This window comes from Salmo trutta, chromosome 34 (genome assembly GCF_901001165.1).
Source record: "Salmo trutta chromosome 34, fSalTru1.1, whole genome shotgun sequence".
Classification (NCBI taxonomy): Eukaryota; Metazoa; Chordata; class Actinopteri; order Salmoniformes; family Salmonidae; genus Salmo; species Salmo trutta.
Window position 1 is genome coordinate 388,781 of NC_042990.1, and position 23,461 is coordinate 412,241.

A 23,461-nucleotide genomic window follows, 5' to 3' on the forward strand; every position below is an offset into this window, starting at 1 on the left:
TTGGTGTCCTACAGGATATACTACACTCCTAATGATATAGTGAAGTCTGGTTACGTTCTAGGACCTCTGAGGAATAAATACAAACATGATTTGACTGGTTGAAACATTTTAGGGTTATATTTTCACAGATTCCTTTCTTTGCAAAATAAACGCATGGAAATACAAAATCGATCATGGATGCTATATGGACCTTTTTAGGATATGAAAAAGGATTTTATCTAACAAAACAATTCATGTTCTCTGGGACCCTTTGGATGATAAATCAGAGCAAGCTTTCAGAATGTAAGTACACATTTCACCTTCAGAGGTAAATTTATCAAACCTATCACAGTGAAAAAAAGTGTTTTGTTAGGAGCTCTCAAACAGCATGTCATTTTTTCTCAGTAATAGCTACTGTAAATTGGACAGTGCAGTTATATTAAGAATTTAAGCTTTCAGCCGATATAAGACACATGTACCGACATTTGTTGTTTCTCTAAAATCTGCGATCGTGACACACGTCGCTGCATGATTTACAACTGCCCCGTTGATGGGATGCCTATTCCTATTAAGCAAGTCGGTCAGGGGAGCTGCCACTGAGGAGAAGTTCTTACAGAAGCTTCGATAATAACCAACCATAATGGAGAAAACGCATAAGCTCCTTCATAGTCATGGGATGGGACACTGCTCAACAGCTTCCACTTTGGCATGCACTTGGCGAACCACATTCTGACAGACCACTTTGCCGAGATAAGTGCAAACTCACATTTGGCCAGATTAACGATCAAACAGAGCTTATATACGTTGGACACGCAGAGACCAGGTGTCATTATAAAATGACCACATCATCCAAATACACCACACATCCATCCAGACCAGAGACAACATGGCTCATGAGGCCCTGAATTGTTGCAGGTGCATTACGCAACCAAAAGGCATAACTGTGTATAAGAACACAGTCCAGAGGTTGTGATGAAAGCATACATCTTGCTTGCTCTCGGAAACTAGGGGACCTGCCAGTACCCTTTTAGAAGATCGAACTTGCTCACAAATTGTGCAGAACCCACTTGATCAACACAATCCTCAATACGAGAAAGAGGAAAGGAATCAGGCTTCGGAATGTTAACTTTACAATAGTCTGTGCATGGCCTAAAAGATGCAGGCTTCTTGACTAACAGACAAGGTGAAGCCCAACTGGAACAAGAAGAATGTTCAGTAATATTGTTACCCAACATGCACTTAAACACAGAAGTCAAGTACTTGTGCTTGTCAGGAGAAACATGGTAGAAGCGATGCCTTATTGGTTGAGCATCTCCAACATCATGGTCAATGAGATGAGTACGAGAGGGCGTATCAGAAAACGGCGCAGAATAACTTTCAATGAGTTCAACCAACTCAGTACGTTTACCATCATCCAAATGCCGCAGAGCATGCAAATTCCCCAACCTGAATGTCTCAAACAGGCTTGCAAAACAGCATCAGGAGCTGAACTCAACTCATACAACGTATGAGGCGAAAAAGAATCTAGGGCAACTGAGAAAGCTGAAAGAGCAGAACTAAGTTAACTAATCACCTGACTTAACAGGAGCCCATGCACAAGAGTACTAAGGTTTCAACAATCCAAATTCACATGAAAAAGTTGGGTGGCCTTCCTGCGCTTAGGAGTTGCAATCAGTTCTGTTCAGACACTTTGCGCACCACCATGGAAGGACCAGTAAACATCACCTGAAAAGGATAATCTACAATAGGTAACAGCTAAAACCTGGAAACCAGGGCTAAATTGTCTACATTCAGACCAACAGTCAAATATGCTTCATCTTTACTTGTGCACTTCAGTTTCTCTTTTGCCATTTCACCAGCAGAGAACAGTCTATTACCAGTCTAAACCACTGACATAAAAGTACATTTAGTGGTGGCTCTGTTCCCCACCTGTCCTGCAACACAGCCAGAGGGTCACACACTGAATTTCCAAAAACCAGATCAGTCAGACTAAATCTTATACTCTCCTGGACAACTTCTCTAGCTGCCAACAGTAACCATGGCAAACCTTCCCAATCACGATCTAGCTCTGTATGGTATGCACAGGAGAGACTTCAGGGTTTAATGAAACCCTAATGCACCCTGAGACTGTGCATGATAGGCATATAACTGTTATGCTTGACACAAAGCTGCTGTAGCACTTGTGCAAACATGTGAGAGGTAAAATTAGAGCCTTTGTCACTGAATGAATACCAAATACAGATGAACTGAGAAAGCCTTCACAACAGACTTGGTAGTAAGTGCGTAGCAGATAAGCAGCAGGGTACCTGGTTGCAAGGCACATCACTAAGTAAATAGCTACTGCCAGACTTAGAGCGGGGCAAAGGACCAACAGTTAATTACCAAATGTTCAAAAGGCTGACCAACGGCAGGAATAGGATACAGAGGAGCAGGTTTAATTGACCAATTTGGCTTACCAGTCAACTAGCATGTGTGACATGTTTTAACGTAAGCAGATATGTCATATTTAAACCTTGGACAGAAAAAGTAACTCAAAATACAGTTATTTTCCTAAATCCCAGATGTCCAGCAACATTAGCATGGGAGATTTGAAGCATTGTCTGGCAAAACTTAGAGGGCACTACAATCTGCATGGTGGGATCACCTACAAAGTCTTCCCCATGAAGCACCCACCTTCTAGCTAGCATATTGTTCTGAAGCGAGTAACCCTGTGCAGAGCTTTCCATCCCATCAGCTGGGAACACTTAAATAGCTCCTTCAAAGAGGGGTCATCCTGATGTTCCTTCTCCAAATCCCCACGAGAAGCTGAGGCAAAGGCGAGTCAAGTGGATCTATAACAGACAGAATTCTGTTCAGTTACTGACACCTCACGTCACAAGCTGGATAGATAACTGGACTGTCTGGAGAGTTCTCTAACTCAGGAGCAGGGATAACGGGGGTTTGCTGTATAACCACCCAAGCTGGTGGCACCCCAGGCCAGACCTGTACACCAACTAGCTGGTTACCTAGACTAAGATCAATACCCTCAACTGGTAGATGAGGGGACACCAACCTTTCCTTTCACAGGATCTGAGTCAAGTTGCAATGTATGCACAGGAACAGGAAAAACAAACCCCATCCCACGAATTAGTATAGAATCACCTGCATCTGACTCAAGAGAACGGCAATACAGATTCACAAACAAATCATTCCTCAGAGCATGTGTCTCGCAAGATTTTGACAGGCATTTTCTCATCACATTCTACCAGGGAGATGGAATCCTCAGAAATGTATGCAGCTTAGTCAGAAGCACCGGCTTTTCCAGAAGGTTCTGCATGCTTCTCAAGCTCAGATATAGTACTTGGATAAAGTGACATAGCTAGGCCAGAAAACTGTACTTTTGCATTGCCACCAGAATGTTTTGCTTTGAGGACAGGATATTTATTTTTTCTAATGTCCCTTACCTTGACAGTAGTTACACACTCTGTACAGATCATTTCTATCTCGTACAGCACAATCAACGTTAGAACATTGATCTGCTCTCAGCCTTAAACTTTGGGCGAGGGGAGACATACTCTTTACGAGCAGTTTCAGTATGGCAACCAGGATCCATAAAAAAAAAGCTTTTACAGATCAAGACACTCATCTGAGAACTGCTGCCACACTAGGAGTTCACCTTTTGCTCACTAATATAAAAGATGCATCACACTGGTACTAAATTCTTGGCTTTTAGACTGGCCTTCATAATGTCTTTCAAAATGACTTGATCTTAAAAGGAGATCAGTTCCTGAAACCTACAAGGGGATATGTGGTTCCTACCAACTGAAGTGGACATCCTTACCAAAGCAATGTAACACATGTACCAGCACCTAAAACCCCAATGGAAATAGAAAAACAAATGGCTTTGTAGACAAACACTGGGGACAAGAGCTGCTTCCCTTCCAGCATCCACCAAAACCCCTAAAGTTTACACAATTAAGGAAAAATCCTGACAAAAATCAGTGACACACCCAAACTTCGTTTAACAGACTGCCAAACAAATAGTACCACATTGCATTCTAAAAACTGCAGTAACACAGCTGAACCCAATTTGGCCCCAATTACTACCCCTACACAAAACAGGGTCCAAACCAAATGCCAACCCAATTAAATTAGCCAAATTTACAAGTAACAAACTACCATATAACCAAAGTCTCCAATTGGACGAGCCCCCACAGTGTTACGACCTGGTTCACAACAACCTGGCTCACAACAAAGGGAGACCACACATGACTTCAATGTAAAAATGAATACATTTATTAAACTAAATAATAAATACAAAAATGTAACATAAGCTGTGGATGTCTATATGATCAGTAGGGTATGCAGTGTGTGGGTGTTGTATGGTGGAAACAGACCAAAAAAAACAAAAGGAGATGGAAGCAAGCCTGCCAGTCAGGGAAGAGAGAGAGTGTTGGCTGATGTGGCCACCCTTTATAGCCTGCAGGCCAAACCTGCCCAGGTGCGCCACATCAGCTGACGATCCTCCAAGCTCTGTCCACTGGCCTCCTGCAACAAGCAGACGACCGAACAGGAAATCCCAGCAGACAGAGTGGGAGGGACTTCACAAGGCTAACGCATACCCCCCATACTTTGTTCTCTCTGTGCAGCAAACACTGGACAAGACAGATGTTATTTTAAGGCAGTCTGACAAACTTCCAAAGTTGATATCCAAACTTTATCAAGGGTTGATAGAGGCTTTTGCCGATGACACAAAACATGTAAAACAAAAATGTGAGGAAGACCTGGTAGAAGCTATTGATGGTGATGAATGAATACAGATATGTCAGAATGCCAAGTCATATTCATATCATCTCAGACATAAATTAATGCAGTTTAAGACCATCCATAGAACTTATATGCCAGTGAAACTGAATATCATGCACTCAGAAATGTAATTCCTCTGCCGGAGGTGTAAAACACAAAACAGGACATGTGTACATATATTATGGTCTTGTGAAGGCTGGCTGAATTCTGGCAAAGAGTATGTTATTTTATCTCAGCATGTCTCCCTTCTCCCTGTTTTTGTTTGCTTTGAAATGTTGATACTGGAGACTGTTATTTGAAGAAACTGTGTAACCAAGCATTTAACAGCCTAACACACCCAAAACCAATAATTAATGTTTCACTAAGATCCTAAAGCTCAGTGGGGTGTGTTGCTTTGGGGCACTGCAGGGTGGTGGACCCCTAGGGTCAGGACGGGGCTACCCAGCTATATTGTGTACAAGTAAAAAGAGCTCTACAGTACTATTAGTCCTATGAGATTAATTATATGGAGGATTTGTTGTTTCTAGGTGTAGAGTTTTTTGTTGTTGTTTTTTTTCAAAATCTTTCCCTTGGGAATGAAACACATTTAAGGTGTGAACTGGGAAGGAAATTGTGTTTAGAGAGAGTTGAGTTATTGACTAGACTGGTGGGGGTCGGGCGTGCAGGCGGCTCGGGCTGGCTGGTCGGTCTGGCTGAAATTTGATATAGAGGATGTTTCAGGAAAGACAATCAAAAGTCTTTGTATTTTTTCAAGAGTTGTTCATTTGTTAGGCTACTCGTTAAAGGTGCAACATAATATTTATTATTGAATTACCTTTGATCTAGTTCAGTCTGATGAATCACTTAAACATATTTAATAATGATATTTTACCTAGCTTGATGACTGTGGGCATTTTTGCTTACTTTTTGTTCTAAATAGAGATGCCATATTGGAATGAGTAAAATTTCTGAAAATTAGCTTTAGATACCCAAACAAATTCTGGGGGAGGACACCCCACCTCTAAAACCAAAGTGGCACCCCTGAGGAGAAGTGCTGTATTATCATAAGAGACATATACTTGGATTAGGAATGTAGGGGAAAAGAGAGGCAGAGGAGGTTGAAGAGAGGAAGAAGGAGGAAGAGGGTGAGCTTGAATTGGTTAAAAATGGAGGAAAAAAAGGGAGATGGTTTGTTGAAGAAAAATGTTAGAAAGTGTAAGCAGAGTGAGCTGTACACCGGATCGAAGAGAGGAGGAGAAATGGAAGGGAATGAGGGCGAAGTATCAGAGGTGGTAGGTGTGGTAAAGTTCTTGGAGCCCAAGGCTTGCACCATGGGTCAGGATAAAGATGAGTCTGTGACGGTAGTGACATTTTTGGAAAAAGTGGACCCTTGCCTTTTGGCTGATTCATTTGTGGTTTCAAAGTGGGTGAAAACGTAGTTAAGTGCTGTGGAATCGGTGAAGGTAACCCAAAGCATAGCCGTGGGAAGTAGGGGTGCTGAGGATGCTGCCGCACCCCCTGGTAAATCTGAATAAAATAAAAAATATGTACAGTTGAAGTCAGAAGTTTACATACACTTAGGTTGGAGTCATTAAAACTCATTTTTCAACCACTCCACAAATTTCTTCTTAACAAACTATAGTTTTGGCAAGTCGGTTAGGATATCTACTTTCTGCATGACACAAGTCATTTTTCCAAAAATTGTTTACAGACAGATTATTTCACTTATAAATTCACTGTATCACAATTCCAGTGGGTCAGAAGTTTACATACACTAAGTTGACTGCGCTTTTAAACAGCTTGGAAAATTCCAGAAAATTATGTTATGGCTTTAGAAGCTTCTGATTGGCTAATTGACATCATTTGAGTCAATTGGAGGTGTACCTGTGGATGTATTTCAAGGCCTACCTTCAAACTCAGTGCCTCTTTGCTTGACATCATGGGAAAATCAAAAGAAATCAGCCAAGACCTCAGAAAAAGGAGACGCGTTCTGTCTCCTAGAGATTAACGTACTTTGGTGCGAAAAGTGCAAATCAATCCCAGAACAAAAGCAAAGGACCTGGTGAAGATGCTGGAGGAAACAGATACAAAAGTATCTGTATCCACAGTAAAAAGAGTCCTATATCGACATAACCTGAAAGGCCGCTCAGCAAGGAAGTAGCCACTGCTCCAAAACCACCATAAAAAAGCCAGACTACGGTTTGCAACTGCACATGGGGACAAAGATCGTACTTTTTTGAGAAATGTCCTCTGGTCTGATGAAACAAAAATAGAACTGTTTGGCCATAATGATCATCGTCATGTTTGGAGGAAAAAGGGGGAGGCTTGCAATCCGAAGAACACCATCCCAACCGTGAAGCACGGGGGTGGTAGCATCGTGTTGTGGGGGTGGTTTGCTGCAGGAGGGACTGGTGCACTTGACAAAAAAGATGGCATCAGGAGGGAGGAAAATGATGTGGATATATTGAAGCAACATCTCAAGACATCAGTCAGGAAGTTAAAGCTTGGTCGCAAATGGGTATTCCAAATGGACAATGACCCCAAGCATACTTCCAAAGTTGTGGCAAAAAGACTTAAGGACAACAAAGTCAAGGTATTGGAGTGGCCATCACAAAGCCCTGACCTGAATCTGACCTCAATCCTTTTGAAAAATGCGTGTACAGAACTGAAAAAGCGTGTGCGAGCAAGAACAATTTAAAGGCAATGCTACCAAATACTAATTGAGTGTATGCAAACTTCTGACCCACTGGGAATGTGATGAAATAATGTGATGAAAGAAACCAAAGCTGAAATAAATTATTCTCTCTACTATTATTCTGACATTTCGCATTCTTAAAATAAAGTGATGATCATAACTGACCTAAGACAGGGAATTTTTACTAGGATTAAATGTCAGGACTTGTGAAAAACTGAGTTTAAATGTATTTGGCTAAGGTGTATGTAAACTTCTGACTTCAACTGTATTTTGGGCCTTTAAAGAAAGGAAAGGGGAATTGTACAACTGAATGGATTCAACTGAAATGTGTCTTCCACATTTATCCCAACCCCTCTGAATTAGAGAGGTACGGAGGGCTGCCTTAATCGACATCCACGGCGCCCGGGGAACAGTGGGTCAACTGCCTTGCTCAGCGGCAGAACGACAGATTTTTACCCTGTCAGCTTGTGGATTCAATCCAGCAACCTTTCGATTACTGGCCCAACGCTCCTACCCACAAGGCTACCTGCCGCCCCCCAATAGTCCTGTATTAGCAGACCTATATAGCAGAATGCAGCGCAGGCAAAAACTCCCCACGTAGAACCTCACCCCCAAACTACTTCCCCATTACTATGACCCGAAGTGGCCTTGTGATAATTGTTTGTGTTTCTGTTGGTCAGAGGGAGCAGGTGCTCCGTATCAAATGACTGGGGACAAGAGATGTGAATTGTTTTGTGCTCAAGAAAAGGGTGCCATTGAAAGGACTGATTACTGGGGTAGCGGTAAATATGAAAGAGGACCAACTGAAGGGGAAGATTCCTAGTGTTCGTGATGCTCATCGTTTGGTGCAACAGACAGGGTGGCGTGAGTGGAGAAACAGAAGTCGTTGTCTGTTCTTTTGAGTTTTGATGTTGAGTCTTTGCCCGACAAAGTGATGTTAGGATATATCAGTTAGGAATAGTGTAAATAGTAGATCTGTACCAGTACAGAGGGATAGGCCAAAAAGTGATATACTGTATGCTTCAGTAAGATTGGATCTTTTGAGTTTATAGCAATGATTATAAACTATACTACAGGGATGGGACATTAGTCGCAGAAAATTGAGGTTGCGGTGGCAGCTGCAGAGAACTATTAGGATGTACGAGATTTGACCTCAGAGGAGTTACAGGGTGTATTAAGTGGTAGTGTCCCGTCCTTTCAGGCTGTTGGCCTGAGGTACGATTAGATAGATTTAGTGGAGTAGGGTGGTGCTTTTTTTATTTTGTTGTTTGGTACTTTTACCAAACAAGGTCGAGAGCCATGCGTCCTTCGAAACACAACCCTGCCAAGCCACACTGCACGCTTATCCCGGAAGCCATCCGCACCAATGTGTCAGATGAAATACTGTACAACTGGTGACCGAAGTCAGTGTACAGGCACCCGGCACGCCACAGATGTCACTGGAGCGCGATGGGACAAGGAAATCCTGGGTGTCAAAACCTCCCCTAACACAGACGACACTTGGCCAATTGTGCAGCGCTTCATGGGTCACCTGACACAGCCGGCTGTGTCACAGCCCGGGATTGAGCCCGGGTTTGTAGTGACGCCGCAAGCACTGCAATGCAGTGCCTAAGAGCGCTGCGCCTCTTGGGAGGCCCAGGGTGGTGGGTTTTTAATGAGTGTAGTGTTAGATGATTGGTAAAAAATATTTTTTGATTATTATTTTCATGCAAAGTATAAGGGAGTTATACTCCAGTCTAGTTGGTGGTGGTAATGCAACATTTATTGGATGCCAATCGCCATTAAACCTGAGTGGGCTCCCAAGTGGCAGAGTGGTCTAAGGCACTGCAGCTCAGTGCAAGAGGCGTCACTACAGTCCCTGGTTTGAATCCAGGCGTATCACATCTGGCTGTGATTGGGAGTCCATTATGGCGGCGCACAATTGGCCCAGCGTCGTCCGACTTTGGCCGGGGAAGGCCGTCATTGTAAATAAGAATTTGCTCTTAACTGACTTGCCTAGTTAAAATAAAGGTTAATTTTAAAGCCTTTTTTTTTAAACCGCATTGAAGAAGAACATCTATTTGTACACAATGCTAGCTAGCCATGTGTCTTCTTCAATTTTGTTATTTGATTGAATGTGTAACTAGCTTGACTCAAAATCAATTCACTGTTTCGTTGGAATATCACTCACACATTGGCTCAATGTTTGATTCACTATCTCCTGGGATCTAGCCAGCCAACCTTTAGATCTAGTATCTAACCCAGAAATATTAGAGAAAGGAGGAGATAGGAATCCCATCGGCAATAAATGGACATACGTATAACGCCCCACCCAGCAGACTGTCGACCAATCGTGTTCACGTTGTTATGCTGCGTCGCTCAATCCCTTCTCAAAGTCAGGGTATGAGTCGATAAGCCTGCTATTTTCCTCGAAAGTACGTAATGGCATGATTCCAAACTATAAGATATTACAGAGAACGTTAATTATCTCACATTTCTGAAAATATGTGTAAAGTTGTACTTCTTGTTCACGAAATTGTTGTAGCTAGCGCTCCCATTCACGCCAAGAGAGCTCTCCTTGTCAGAGAATCGCCCGGAATGCACTGCGCGGCCCATTGACGACGCCTGGGTGTTAACACGATTTATTTTGAGTTTTCCATCTCCTCAAAAGTATATCTGGGTAATGTAGCAAACCCAAGAAACCTGTGAAGAAGGACATTTCAGAATGGCCGAGTCACCTTTGTCCGGTGTGAATGTAGTGCTGGTTATGGCATATGGCAGCCTGGTAAGTGATATTTTAAATGCATTACTAGGCGCAATTAATGACTTAGCTATGTGTACACATCATTGGGTGCAATCCGTGAGAGATGTACCGCTAGCCAGCCAGCTAAGCTATGTATACAAATAGCCCCTGATGAATAGGCTAACAACAGTTAGCTATCTAACGTTAATGTTACAGCTTCTTTGTGATATATTGTTGCATGTCACATGCCTTAGACCAGGGGTCTCCAATCCTGTTCATGGAGAGCTACCTTCAGGACGTAGCTCTCAAGGAACAAGGTTGGAGAGCCCTGCCTTAGACAATCGGGGTATATTTCACTACTTAAAATGACTTATAATTAGCACAAACTGGTATGGATTGTGCCTTTTAAAAGTAACCTATACTAATATTGCTTATTGCTAATATTCTTGACATTCTGACTTGGATAGTTTCTTTGCACAGGTGTTTGTATTGCTATTTATCTTCGTCAAGAGGCAGATCATGCGTTTCGCTATGAGGTCCCGCAGAGGACCCCATGCCCCTATTGGACACAACGCACCCAAGGCAAGACCCTCAGCTGTCAATAGAGACAAGCCTCTCGGTCATCTCTCTCATTTACTATTATCCTACTCTATGCTGCAATCAATCAAATGGATTAATACCATAGTATTTGGTATCTTTGTATGTTGATAGTTTGAGCCTTGTTGGTTTTTCCGCAGGGTTTGCGGGAAGAGATTGACGCGCGCCTGTCCAAGGTTCAGGAAATCCGCTTCGAGCCGCGTCTACTCTCTGAGGAGGATGATAGGCTGAAGCACGGGACACAGTTCAGTAAGTCACCATTCAAATGTATGCATGCAACAAATGTGTTCTCTATAGTGGACAAGATGTTGTGTTTTTATAGTACTGTAATAGTATCATTAATGACCTCCATGATATTCTCAGGTTGCTATAACTACCTGTACAGGATGAAGGCTCTAGATGCCATTCGGGACTCGGGTAAGAGCGGATAGTAGAGAGGTATCTTAAAATCTATGGTTTAAAGCATGGCTGTACATTCCAATTGGCATGCGTTCTCCTCTTTCTTATAATTATCTGTCCTCTCTCCAACCCCAGGGATCCCGCTGCAGGAGATGGGCCGCAATCCGAACGCCATCACAGGACGCAGTTTCCGCAACTGGCTGCTGGATCTGCGTAACTCCCACTCTCTGATCAAGAGCAGCCGTAGCACCCTCATTGACAACCTGTTGGAGGGATATGACAGTGCACGCCATGGCACAGGGGTAAGTGTTTGTGTGTGATTTTTGTTTTTGTGAATTGACTGTTTTCGTGTTGAGTGTTCGTCAGTGGAAGTGACTTTCTGTGTTTTAGGTATTTGGGGAAGCGGAATATATGAAATACCAGGATGCTCTGAATGAACTGGCTGATGTGTAAGTATTGTTACAAAAAGTAATGCGTTTGCTCAACAAATAAATATCAGTAGGAAGAGATGTCTTTGGTCCTCAACTCCTTATGTCACAGAAATCTTCACTCTCACGTTATCATGCCATTTAATTTGAGTTTGACACTACCCTTTCTCTTCTCCCCTCAGTGTGAAAGCCTACTCCAGCACCACCAGTCTGGACCAGCATCACCAGTCTGCAGCCAAGGACCTGACAGGCTCCCCAGCCCGCAGCACCCCCTCCACCATCCAAGTTACCTACCTGCCCTCCACCAGCCAGCGCAGCAAGAGGCCAAAGCACTTCCTGGAGCTCAAGAGCTTCAAGGACAACTACAACACACTGGAGAGCACCCTGTGAGAGGTGACTGTTGGGTCAGTTTGATTTCAATTCCTGCTTGTTGAATCCATAGGAATTTTTTTCAATAGCAATAATTGGAATTGTGATGGAATTGACCCCAGCTTTGCTATGGACTACCAAAAACATAGTAACAGATCAAGCATGTAGTGTATATACTAAAGCTTGCAGAAGATCGCATTGCATGTACGTTTTACTTTATTTCCATTGGCCATAAGGAGAATTGCCCCATAATACAAAGCATTTGAATAGAGTCCTTATCGTCATATCAGGGTCTTTATCCCAGGAATCTACTATGAGTCTATGGTACTTCAATGTATTGGTGCTGACACATACACTAAGGACGAAGACCATTGTACAACAGTTATGCATTACAACTCTTAATTTCCCCTACACTTGAATTGTAAACTTCACATGTATGTGTTGATTGTTTGTATAGATGAAGAAAATATATTTATATTCATTTCAACAGCTTTTTCTTTTTTTTTTACATGTAGAATCTGAACTGTGTAGTTATGTGATTGTGTGTTGAGATTAAAACATGGAATGGAGCCAAATTAAACTCTCCGTCAGTGTTTTGATTTTTCCACTAGATGACATTAGCAAGTTGGGGAGCAACTTGGTCCACTGCATTTATTCAAGGAACAGTACTTACAAGGTATGGATGGTGATCAGTATAAAGGATGATCATGGCCAGTTAGAAACTGCAGAGCTTAAATGCTAAATAGGAATGTGAAAATAGATACTGATATGAAAATAAAATGTATATGATTCATGCCACAATTCAATTCTAAAGTGAAAATGGTAAACATTTTCTAAATAGAAAAAGCCAAATGGTAAACAAAGGCAAATTGAAAATGGCTGTTTTCATTTTACAACTACCCAATTAATAATTTTCTCTTTTTCAATTTTCATTTTCAAAGTGCTTCTTGGAGGTGTGAACCAGGAGAGCAACACCACACCCCCATGTGGGCTCTCTGCACATTGATTTTAAACTAGAGTAACCAACACACAGGGTGAGAACCCAGGTCTCCTGCGCACCAGAAAAGCATAGGCCTGCTAAGCTGAAGCCTAGGCATTGATTCAGGGAGCCAATGCAACTCTTCAGATCTCAGGCAAGGTTAGGCCTACTCATCATGTCTGCTAACTTAAACCACCTGAGTTACAATTCACCATCCTTTGACCTCTTCCTCATTGTTTGAGGGGTGCCCTCCACCAATTGCTCTTCATCTCTCGCCATAGGTTATGGATGTGATTCAGATCTGGACCCTTTGCTGGCCACTCCAGAACAGTCCAGTGTTTCTTCTTGAACCATCCCAAGGTGCTTTTTGATGTGTGTTTGGGGTCGTTGTACTGCTGGAAGACCTATAGCCTTCAACGGACACCCATTTCTTTGGAACCAGGGTTGATCATTGGACTCAAACACCTGATAATCTGCTGATTTCATGATGCCTTGAAGACGTTCAAGGCCCCCAGTACCAGAGGCAGTAAAGTAACCACACAGAATTTTTAAACCTCCCCGATTTTTGATTGTAAGGATGGTGTTCTTTTCCTTGAATGCTTTGTTTGGTTGTCGGTAAACACAGCGCTGATCTATACTGCCAAATAGCTCAAACATTGGTCCACAACATTTCCCCTGGGATTTAGGGTTGTTTGGGTGAGTTTTTGACAAGTTCATTCAGGTTTTCTAGTCTCCTTCAGCAGTGGTGTCTTTCTATGTTTACATTTTTTACATTTTTGTCATTTAGCAGACGCTCTTATCCAGAGCAACTTACCAATGACCAAATGAAGAAATAGCCGTATAGTGGACAGCATGCCTCAAACATTGAAGAATTAGAACAGTTTGCTGCTAAAGAGTGGGCCAAATTGCCATTTAAAAGGTGCAGCAAGCTCATTGATGGCTACAAGAAGCTATTGTCTGGAGTGTTCTTGGCTGAAGGCTGTACTAGCTCCAGGGTACATAATTTTGTCCATGTCATTTGTCTTTATAAAAAAAATTGAAACTAAAGTTGAAAAAAATAAAATGGGTTCTGCAATGTTGAAAATCTACTACCAAGGTGTTTGATTATTATTATTTGAGAAGTGCAAGGGTGCGCTCATAATTGGCCGGAACTGTGTATATTATAGGTGTGATAATAATATAATCTTTGAGAACTAACAATCACCAAAATAAAAGCTAGACAGTCAAGGAGAATTTAAAATTCCTGAAAACAATTAATTTGGCAGTATTGATTTTGTTTTAGTGAAAAGAACAGCATTAGCCATGACAAAATGACCTCGCACATGTGATAAGTAACTTTGCCTAGTGTTAAGTAACTTTGCCTGAGACCAGAAAAATTGCATTGGCTCCCCAAGCTACATTTCTAAGGCTTTGGCTTAGCAGCCTAAGATGTTCTTCTGGTGTACAGGACACCAGGTTCGAACCCTGTCAGTTACTCTAGTCTAAACTCAATGCACAGAGTGTCACATGGCTAGGATGTCCTTGTTGCTCTCCTGGTTCACACCTCCAGGAAGGAATTTGCATGCACTTTGAAAATAAAAAGCGAAAATGCTAAATTGGGCAGTTGGAAAACAGCTACTTACAATTTTCACTTAATCGTTTCCATTTTTCAAGCAGCTATTTTCATTTTATTTTAACATTGAAATTTAATTGGGGCAAGAATCATGAACACTGATATGAAAATAAACGCATTTATCATTTTTGCATTTCAATTGAGAATCTAAGCATTGCAATTTTGAATTGGCACTTATCACCCTCCATAATAAAGTGTTTATTACAATAATGCTTTTTTTAAATTTCTCTTCCGATATCTAACATGTGGGACAGAAAAAGGAAGGAACAACTTTTTTTCAACTACTTTAAATAAGCTTTATTTTGACAAACAGAAAGATAAAAGTACAAAGACTACATGCACAAAGCTACTAGACAACTTATATCTACAATAGACAGAGGGACGGTTTTCACATTAAATATGCTTGGTTTGTAAAAGGGCCCATAACTGTAACAGAAAAATATATTTTGTTTCACAAAACAAGAGCTCTTAAACCAGACAGCAAAATCGGTACAGGAAAATACCACACATTGGTTGCGCCCCAAATGGAACCATAATCCCTATGTAGTTCACTACTTTTGACCAGGGTCCAAAAGGGGGAATAGGGTGCCATTTGGGGGACACACTATAATCATCAGAAGTGATATGCATGCAGGGTGTAATGATAGTGCGTTAAACTACCTCCTTTGAAATTATACCATCAATGGCGGCCTCCCGAGTGACGCAGCGGTTTAAGGCACTGCATTCAGTGCTAGAGGCGTCACTACAGACCCGGGTTCGATCCCAGGCTGTGTCGCAGCCAGCCACGACCGGGAGACCCATGAGGCGGCGCACAATCGGCCCAGCGTCGTCCGGGTTAGAGGAGGGTTTGGCCGGCCGGGATGGCCTTGTCCCATTGTGCTCTAGCGACCGGGCGCATGCAAGCTGACTTCGGTCGCCAGTTGTACGGTGTTTCCTCCGACACATTGGTGCGGCTGGCTCACGGGTTAAGCAAGCAGTGGGTCAAGAAGCAGGGCCGTGTTTTGGAGGACGCATGTCTCTCGATCTTCGCCTCTCCCGAGTCCGTACGGGAGTTGCAGCGATGGGACAAGACTGTAACTACCAATTGGATATCACAAAATTGGGAAGAAAAAAAACATACCACCAAGGCCCAACCTCCATCTAATTTCAGACAAAAACAAGTAGATGAAATCAGAGACATCTTATTGTTATCAAGCAACTGCATGCCTGTGTGTAAGGTGCACTGCAAACACAGGAATGTGACCTATGGACCCTGAAGCGGAGGTATCCTGGTTAAATAGGCTACGGAACTGGGTGCTGAAAACTCCCCCAGTGTGTGAGTAACTGCTTTGTCTTGATTGTCTCTCCCTAGGGTTAACTAGAAAACGCACCCATCAACTTTTTTAATAGGCGTCAATTGAGCACCAACTTGAAAATGAGCTCACTCCTTCTTATATGAAGTCAGACCATATATTGGCCAAATTCCCAATTCTAGATACCGCTTGGGAAAAGTTGAGAGAGACAATAACGCACACATAAAACAGTCTCAAATGCGGTTATGCCTCAAGCAATAAAGTAATGATGGAACTGGGACTGTCACTGTAACCAGAGTGCTTTGTTACCATCGGTTTTATCTAGTGTATGTCAGGCATCAAATCACAACGAACCAACAGATATCAGTATCAACGCTAGGAGCTGGCTATATTATATATATATATATATATATATATATATATATATATATATATATATATACACACACACAACCGTTTAAAAGTTTGGGGTCACTTCGAAATGTCCTTGTTTTTGAAAGAAAAGCACATTTTTTGCCCATTAAAATAACATCAAATTGGTCAGAAATACAGTGTAGACATTGTTAATGTTGAAAATGACTATTGTAGCTGGAAACCGATGATTTTTTATGGAATATCTACATAGGCGTAGAGGCCCATTATCAGCAACCATCACTCCTGTGTTCCAATGGCACGTTGTGTTAGCTAATCCAAGTTTATAATTTTGAAAGGCTAATTGATCATTAGAAAACCTTTTTGCAATTATGTTAGCACAGCTGAAAACTGTTGTTCTGATTAAAGAAGCAATAAAGCGGTCCTTCTTTAGACTAGTTGAGTATCTGGAGCATCAGCATTTACGGGTTCGAAAACAGGCTCAAAATGGCCAGAAAATAATAACTTTTTTCTGAAAGTCGGTCTTTTCTTGTTCTGAGAAATTAAGGCTATTCAGTGCTAGAAGTTGCCAAGAAACTGAAGATCTCGTACAACGCTGTGTACTATTCCCTTCACAGAACAGTGCAAACTAGCTCTAACCAGAATAGAAAGAGGTGTACAACTGAGCAAGAGGACAAGTACATTAGAGTGTCTAGTTTGTGAAACAGACACCTCACAAGTCCTCAACTGGCAGCTTCATTAAATAGTACCTGCAAAACACCAGTCTCAACGTCAACAGTGAAGAGGTTATTTTATTGGCCAGTCTGAGATATGGCTTTTTCTTTGCAACTGCCTAGAATGCCAGTATTGTATTTGTCCTCTTGCTCAGTTGTGTACCCGGGGTCTCCCACTCCTCTTTCTATTCTATTTTAAATGGACAAAAAATGTGCTTCTTTCAAAAACAAGGAAATTTCTAAGTGACCACAAACCTTTGAATGGTAGTGTATACAGTTGAAGTCGGAAGTTTGCATACACCTTAGCCAAATATATTTCAACTCAGTTTTTCACAAGTCCTGACATTTAATCCTAGTAAAAATCCCTGTCTTAGGTCAGTTAGGATCACCACTTTATTTTAAGAATGTGAAATGTCAGAATAATAGTAGAGAATGATTTATTTCAGCTTTTATTTCTTTCATCCTATTCCCAGTGGGCGAGAAGTTTACATACACTCAATTACTATTTGCTAGCATTGCCTTTAAATTGTTTAACTTCGGTCAAACGTTTCGGGTAGCCTTCCACAAGCTTCCCACAATAAGTTGGGTGAATTCTGGCCCATTCCTCCTGACAGAGCTGGTGTAACTGAATCAGGTTTGTAGGCCTCCTTGCTCGCACACGCTTTTTCAGTTCTGCCCAAGGATGAACCAGACTTGTGGAGGTCTACAATTTTTTTGCCAAACAGTTCTATTTTTGTTTCATCAGACCAGAGGACATTTCTCAAAAAAGTACGATCTTTGTCCCCATGTGCAGTTGCAAACCGTAGTCTGGCTTTTTTAATGGCGGTTTTGGAGCAGTGGCTTCTTCCTTGCTGAGCGGCCTTTCAGGTTATGTCGATATAGGACTCGTTTTACTGTGGACATTGATACTTTTGTACCCGTTTCCTCCAGCATCTTCACAAGGTCCTTTGCTGTTGTTCTGGAATTGATTTGCACTTTTCACACCAAAATATGTTAATCTCTAGGAGACAGAACACGTCTCCTTCCTGAGCGGTATGACGGCTGCGTGGTCCCATGGTGTTTATACTTGCGTACTATTGTTTGTACAGATGAACGTGGTACCTTCAGGTGTTTGGAAATTGCTCCCAAGGATGAACCAGACTTGTGGAGGTCTACAATTCTTTTTCTGAAGTCTTGGCTGATTTCTTTTGATTTTCCCATGATGTCAAGCAAAGAGGCACTGAGTTTGAAGGTAGTCCTTGAAATACATCCACAGGTACATCTCCAATTGATTCAAATGATGTCAATTAGCCTATCAGAAGCTTCTAAAGCCATGACATAATTTTCTGGAATTTTCCAAGCTGTTTAAAGGCACAGTCAACTTAGTGTATGTAAACTTCTGACCCACTGGAATTGTGATAGAGTGAAATAATCTGTCTTTAAACAATTGATGGAAAAATGATGTGTCATGCACAAAGTAGATGTCCTAACCAAATTGCCAAAACTATAATTTGTTAACAAGAAATTTGTGGAGTGATTGAAAAACGAGTTTTAATGACTCCAACCTAAAGTGTATGTAAACTTCCGACTTCAACTGTATATACACACACACACCAACCAGCTGTCTCTCTCATTTTATCACTTCCTCTATCCATCTCTCTTGATCTTTATCTCCCTCTGCTCAGGACTTGATCTCGATGACTCCGATTAAAGGAAGTGACTTATTTCCGTGCATTGATGAAGGTGGGCAAAAGAACAGAAATATACCAACTACCTTGGCCCTCATTTCTATCCTGGAACATTATACTGTGTTGCTGCTGTGTTGTTCATGAAGATAACCACACATTGACTGAATTGATTTTTGTGTAAATATATCTATATATTTTTTGACTCAATGAAAAATCTCCATTACAATAGCTTTTTAGTCCTGGAATAGGTTTAATCTGTGTCCGGGAAACCGGTCCTATAGAGATAAGAGACAGGAAGGTGTTGTTGTCACCTGTAGATAATCTGGGGATTGGGTTTGCATTCTTTGGTGGGCAGAGAAGCAGGCTTCTGACCCTCCAGGAAGTACTCTATCTGGTCACGCATCTCTGTGTTCTGGAGAGGAGAGGGGTCAAAGGTCATTCAGACAGAGAGGGACCTAACACAGGGACCCCTATCCCTCAAACACACACACCACAACACAAATAGCTGTATGAGTACTGACCTCAGCTTCTAGAAAAGCCACCTTCTCCTCTAGATCCCTGATCACTCTCTCTCTCTCCTGTATTACTGTCCGTGAGTTCTGCAGCTGTAACACACACAAAACAAATACACTTCGATACTACAGAGGAAAACCAACATTCACTCTAACTTCCACAGAAGAGGATGCTTCATCACTTATTCATGGTGAGTGTTCTGTTTCAGCAAACAGTTTAGCTTGGCTTACAGTAACTCCCCTATTGCCTTTACAAACCAAAGCAATTAGGAACCCTCTAATCCCTCCTTTTCAATATCATTTTCCCATTGATGGCTGTTACACATGCAGGGTTTGTGTGTGTTTGTGTATGAGTGTGTGTGTATGTGCTTGTATGTGCATGTACGCTCCGTGCACATCCATCTGTGTGTATCTGCCGCATGTGTACGTGCGTCCATGCATCCATATGTGTGTGTTCTCACCTGTTCGATCATGTGGCGGACCTTCCTCTGCTGGCTCTTCAGCATGTCGTCCAGGTGATGGATTTTCTCCTTCAGGACAGCCAGCTCCTTCTCCAGCTCCTCAGTTCTGACAACACACACCACAACCCACTGGTTACATAAGCATAATTACCATAATATTTACACTATATATAAACTTGGCATATTTATGGGTCCAAAGTTTAAAGAGAGTATACAGTATCCTTTTCACTATCTTGGATAAATATGGCAATTCATAAACGATGTAGTCTATACAGTAGCAATGTCTGCTGCTGAGGACTGTAATGTTTGTATAGTATCCTCATATACAACTCATGTAGAGTAGTGTCGGAGTTGTATATGAGATACTATGTGAAGACAATCTACGTTTCAGTTTTATGACTGATTTGTAGTCGTTATGGTGACAGAGCTTCTTCACCTCTGCTTTTTCTCCTGCACCCCCTCCTTGGCTGCTCTCAGCTGCAGCAGTTCAGCCTCACTGGTGGCTATTTTGCCCCTCAGGGCAGCACCCTCCAGCTCCATGCCCCCCAGCAGCCTCTGCAACTCCTCCACCCTCTGACCTCGCTCCCCCGCCTCTCCCTCCACCCACTGCAGGTGCTTCGACTGCTCGTCCAGGCGCCGGCTGAACTCATCGCTTTCAGCCTGCAGGGGGAGCCAGAGAAGTAAAGTTTCCAATTACATCTAGTTACAGTAATGGTCAGGAAATAGTTAAAATGTGTTACATGATCAGTGGATATTCAATTGTGGACTCGGATGGCTTAAATGCACATATCCATCATTGATATTAGTATTGGTAACTGAGCCTTCAGTCTTTAGGGGTCAACAGTAATACTTCTAGGTTATTCTTATCAATAGTACCAGTCAATCGACAGTACCAGTCAAAAGTTTGGACACACCTATCCATTCAAGGGTTTTTCTTTATTTTTTACTATTTCTACATTGTATAATAATAGTGAAGACATCAAAACTATGAAATAACAAATATGGCATCAAGTAGTAACCACATTTTTTTTAAACAAATCAAAATATATTTTACATTTTAGATTATTCAAAGTTGCCACCCTTTGCCTTGATGACAGCTTTGCACACTCTTGGCATTCTTTCAACCAGCCTCACCTAGAATGTTTTTCCAACAGTCTTGAAGGAATTCCCACATATGCTGAGCACTTGTTGGCTGCTTTTCCTTTACTCTGCGGTCCAACTCATGCCAAACCATCTCAATTGGGTTGAGGGCGTGTGATTGTGGAGGCCAGGTCATCTGATTCAGCAATCCATCACTCTCCTTCTTGGTTAAATAGCCCTTACACAGCCTGGAGATGTGTTGGGTCATTGTCCTGTTGAAAAACAAATGATAGTCCCACTAAGCGCAAACCAGATGGGGTGGCGTATCGCTGCTGTGGTAGCCATGCTGGTTAAGTGTGCCTTGAATTCTAAATAAATTACAGACAGTGTCACCAGCAAAGCACCCCCACACCATCACACTTCCTCCTCCATGCTTCACGGTGGGAACCACACATGCGGAGATCATCCGTTCACCTACTCTGCGCCTCACAAAGACACGGCAGTTGGAACCAAAAAGCTCAAATTTTGACTCATCAGACCAAAGGACAGATTTCCACCGGTCTAATGTCCATTGCTCATATTTTTTGGCCCAAGCAAATCTCTTCTTCTTATTTGTGTCCTTTAGTAGTGGTTTCTTTGCAGCAATTCGACCATGATGGCCTGATTCACACAGTCTCCTCTGAACAGTTGATGTTGAGATGTGTCTGTTACTTGAAATCTGTGAAGCATTTATTTGTGCTGGTAACTCTAATGAACTTGTCCTCTGCAGCAGAGGTAACGCTGGGTCTTCCTTTCCTGTGGCGGCCCTCATAAGAGCCAGTTTCATCATAGCGTTTGATGGTTTTTGCAACTGCACTTGAAGAAACTTTCAAAGTTCTTTAAATTTTCCCAAATTGACTGACCTTCATGTTTTAAAGTAATGATGGACTGTCGTTTCTCTTTGCTTATTTGAACTGTTCTTTCCATAATATTGACTTGGTCTTTTACCAAATAGGGCTATCTTCTGTATACCACCCCTACCTTGTCACAACACAACTGATTGGCTCAAACACATGAAGAATTAAAGAAATTGTATAAATTAACTTAAGGCACACCTGTTAATTGAAATGCATTACAGGTGACTACCTCATGAAGCTGGTTGAGAGAAGAATCTCAAATATAAAATATATTTTGATTTGTTTAACACTTTTTTGCCAGTTACTAAATTATTCCATGTGTTATTTCATAGTTTTGATGTCTTCACTATTATTCTACATTGTAGAAAATAGTAAAAATAAAGAAAAACCTTCAAATGAGTAGGTGTGTCCAAACTTTTGAGAATCTATCTATACACTGACCTGCATTCTGTCTCTCTCCTCCTGGTGTCTCTTCTCTGACTCCTTCAGCTGGGCATACAGACGCTTGCTCACGTCCCTTATCTTTGCACTGTCCTCTGAATTCTCCCTGACCTTTAAGAGAGAGACATAGATTAGGCTAAGTACAAGCTCAATGAACTTGAACACAGAGTAAACACAAACATACGTGCATAGGGAGAGTGCTTGGTGCTGACATGCCATTTGCATACCATTTCCATATTTGCCTGAGGTAAAAGGCCACCTAAATGGGTTGGTGTGTCAGGTAAATGTCAGGTGTCTGCCAGCTAAACACACTGTGTTCCCTAACATTAACACAGTTTAGAATGGCTAAAAAGGCCAAAAAGATCATCAAGGCCACTGCCTGTTCATCCCACTATCATCCAGAAGGCGAGGTCAGTACAGATGCATCAAAGCTGGGACCCAGAGACTGAAAAACAGCTTCTATCTCAAGGGATTCAGACTGTTAACCAGCCATCACTAGCACATTAGAGGCTGCTGCCTATAGGCATAGACTAGAAATCACTGGCCACTTTAAGGAATGGAACACTAGTCACTTTAATAATGTTTACATATCTGGCATTACTCATCTCATATGTATATACACTGTTTTCTATACTATTCTACGGTATCTCATTCACATAATATTGTTTACATATCTTGCATTACTCATCTCATATGTATATACTGTATTCTATAGTATCTTAGTACGTTCCGCTCTGACATCGCTCGTCCTTATGTATATAGTCTTAATTAATTCCTACTTAGATTTGAGTGTATTGGGTATATGTTGTGTAATTTGTTAGATATTACTGCACTGTCGGAGCTAGAAGCACAAACATTTCGCTACACTAGCAATAACATCTGCTAATCACGTGTATGTGACCAATAAAATGTGATTTGATTTGAACGGAAGGCATTGTAACAAGACTCGAACCAAAGGACAGGTCATAGAATACAGTCACTGTCCAGACATACAGTACATTCCCTTAGAATGTATTGTTATTCCTACTAGTGCTGAGAGAAACTTTGTGAACTCTTTAGCATTTTCTGTATTTCTGCATAGATTTGACATAACATGTGATCAGCTCTTTATCTATGTCCTAATAATAAATCAATGCAAATAATCTGGGTAGCCATTTGATTAGCAGTTCAGAAGTCTTGACAATTTTTAGGGCCTTCCTCTGACACCGCCTGATATAGAGGTCCTGGATGGCAGGAAGCCTGGCCCCAGTGATGTACTGGGCTGTACGCACTACCCTCTGTAGTGTCTTGCGGTCGGAGGCCGAGCAGTTGCCATACCAGGCAGTGATGCAACCCGTCAGGATGCTCTCGATGGTGCAGCTGTAAAACCTTTTGAGGATCTGAGGACCCATGCCAAATCTCCTGAGGGGCAATAGGTTTTGTCGTGCCCTCTTCACGACTGTCTTGGTGTGCTTGGACCATGTTAGCTTGTTGGTGATGTGGA

The 23,461-nt window shown here is 41.9% G+C and overlaps 2 protein-coding genes across 9 annotated transcripts in view; one reads left to right on the forward strand and one right to left on the reverse strand.

The window, feature by feature from the left end:
- The first annotated feature begins 9,765 nt into the window (after positions 1 to 9,765).
- On the forward strand, positions 9,766 to 14,750 carry LOC115173267 (uncharacterized protein C1orf43). 4 transcript variants are annotated; one of them, XR_003871576.1, is made up of 8 exons: positions 9,767 to 10,202; positions 10,641 to 10,742; positions 10,898 to 11,006; positions 11,121 to 11,174; positions 11,292 to 11,458; positions 11,547 to 11,605; positions 11,767 to 13,091; positions 13,214 to 14,750. XR_003871576.1 is itself a non-coding variant. In XM_029731202.1 (7 exons), the coding sequence occupies exons 1-7, from the start codon at positions 10,192 to 10,194 to the stop codon at positions 11,972 to 11,974; spliced, it is 723 nt and encodes a 240-aa protein (XP_029587062.1). In that variant the 5' UTR covers positions 9,766 to 10,191; the 3' UTR covers positions 11,975 to 14,750. The 4 variants fall into 4 exon arrangements, 2 of the variants coding, with proteins under 2 accessions (XP_029587062.1, XP_029587061.1); XR_003871575.1 differs by having other exon boundaries at positions 11,767 to 12,629; positions 12,895 to 14,750; XM_029731202.1 differs by having other exon boundaries at positions 9,766 to 10,202; positions 10,628 to 10,742; positions 11,767 to 14,750.
- A 3,822-nt stretch (positions 14,751 to 18,572) lies between these two features.
- LOC115173269 (tuftelin) overlaps positions 18,573 to 23,461 on the reverse strand; it is a 33,725-nt gene continuing 28,836 nt past the window's right edge. For all 5 annotated transcript variants that reach the window (XM_029731206.1, XM_029731203.1, XM_029731204.1 and 2 more), the window contains 5 exons: positions 21,979 to 22,089; positions 19,998 to 20,221; positions 19,562 to 19,667; positions 19,110 to 19,193; positions 18,573 to 19,000 (listed from right to left, as the gene is read on the reverse strand). In XM_029731206.1, coding sequence (XP_029587066.1) covers positions 18,896 to 19,000; positions 19,110 to 19,193; positions 19,562 to 19,667; positions 19,998 to 20,221; positions 21,979 to 22,089 — 630 coding nt within the window. In that variant the 3' untranslated portion in view covers positions 18,573 to 18,895. The remainder of the gene's footprint in view (positions 19,001 to 19,109; positions 19,194 to 19,561; positions 19,668 to 19,997; positions 20,222 to 21,978; positions 22,090 to 23,461) is intronic.

What these genes read in the sequence shown, in the direction of transcription:
- LOC115173267 (XM_029731201.1), top strand. Translation starts at nt 10,143, where the DNA reads ATGGCCGAGTCACCTTTGTCCGGTGTGAATGTAGTGCTGGTTATGGCA. An exon ending in TTGGACACAACGCACCCAAG is followed by an intron (nt 10,743 to 10,897) that starts GCAAGACCCTCA and finishes GTTTTTCCGCAG; the next exon opens with GGTTTGCGGGAAGAGATTGA. An exon ending in GAAGCACGGGACACAGTTCA is followed by an intron (nt 11,007 to 11,120) that starts GTAAGTCACCAT and finishes TGATATTCTCAG; the next exon opens with GTTGCTATAACTACCTGTAC.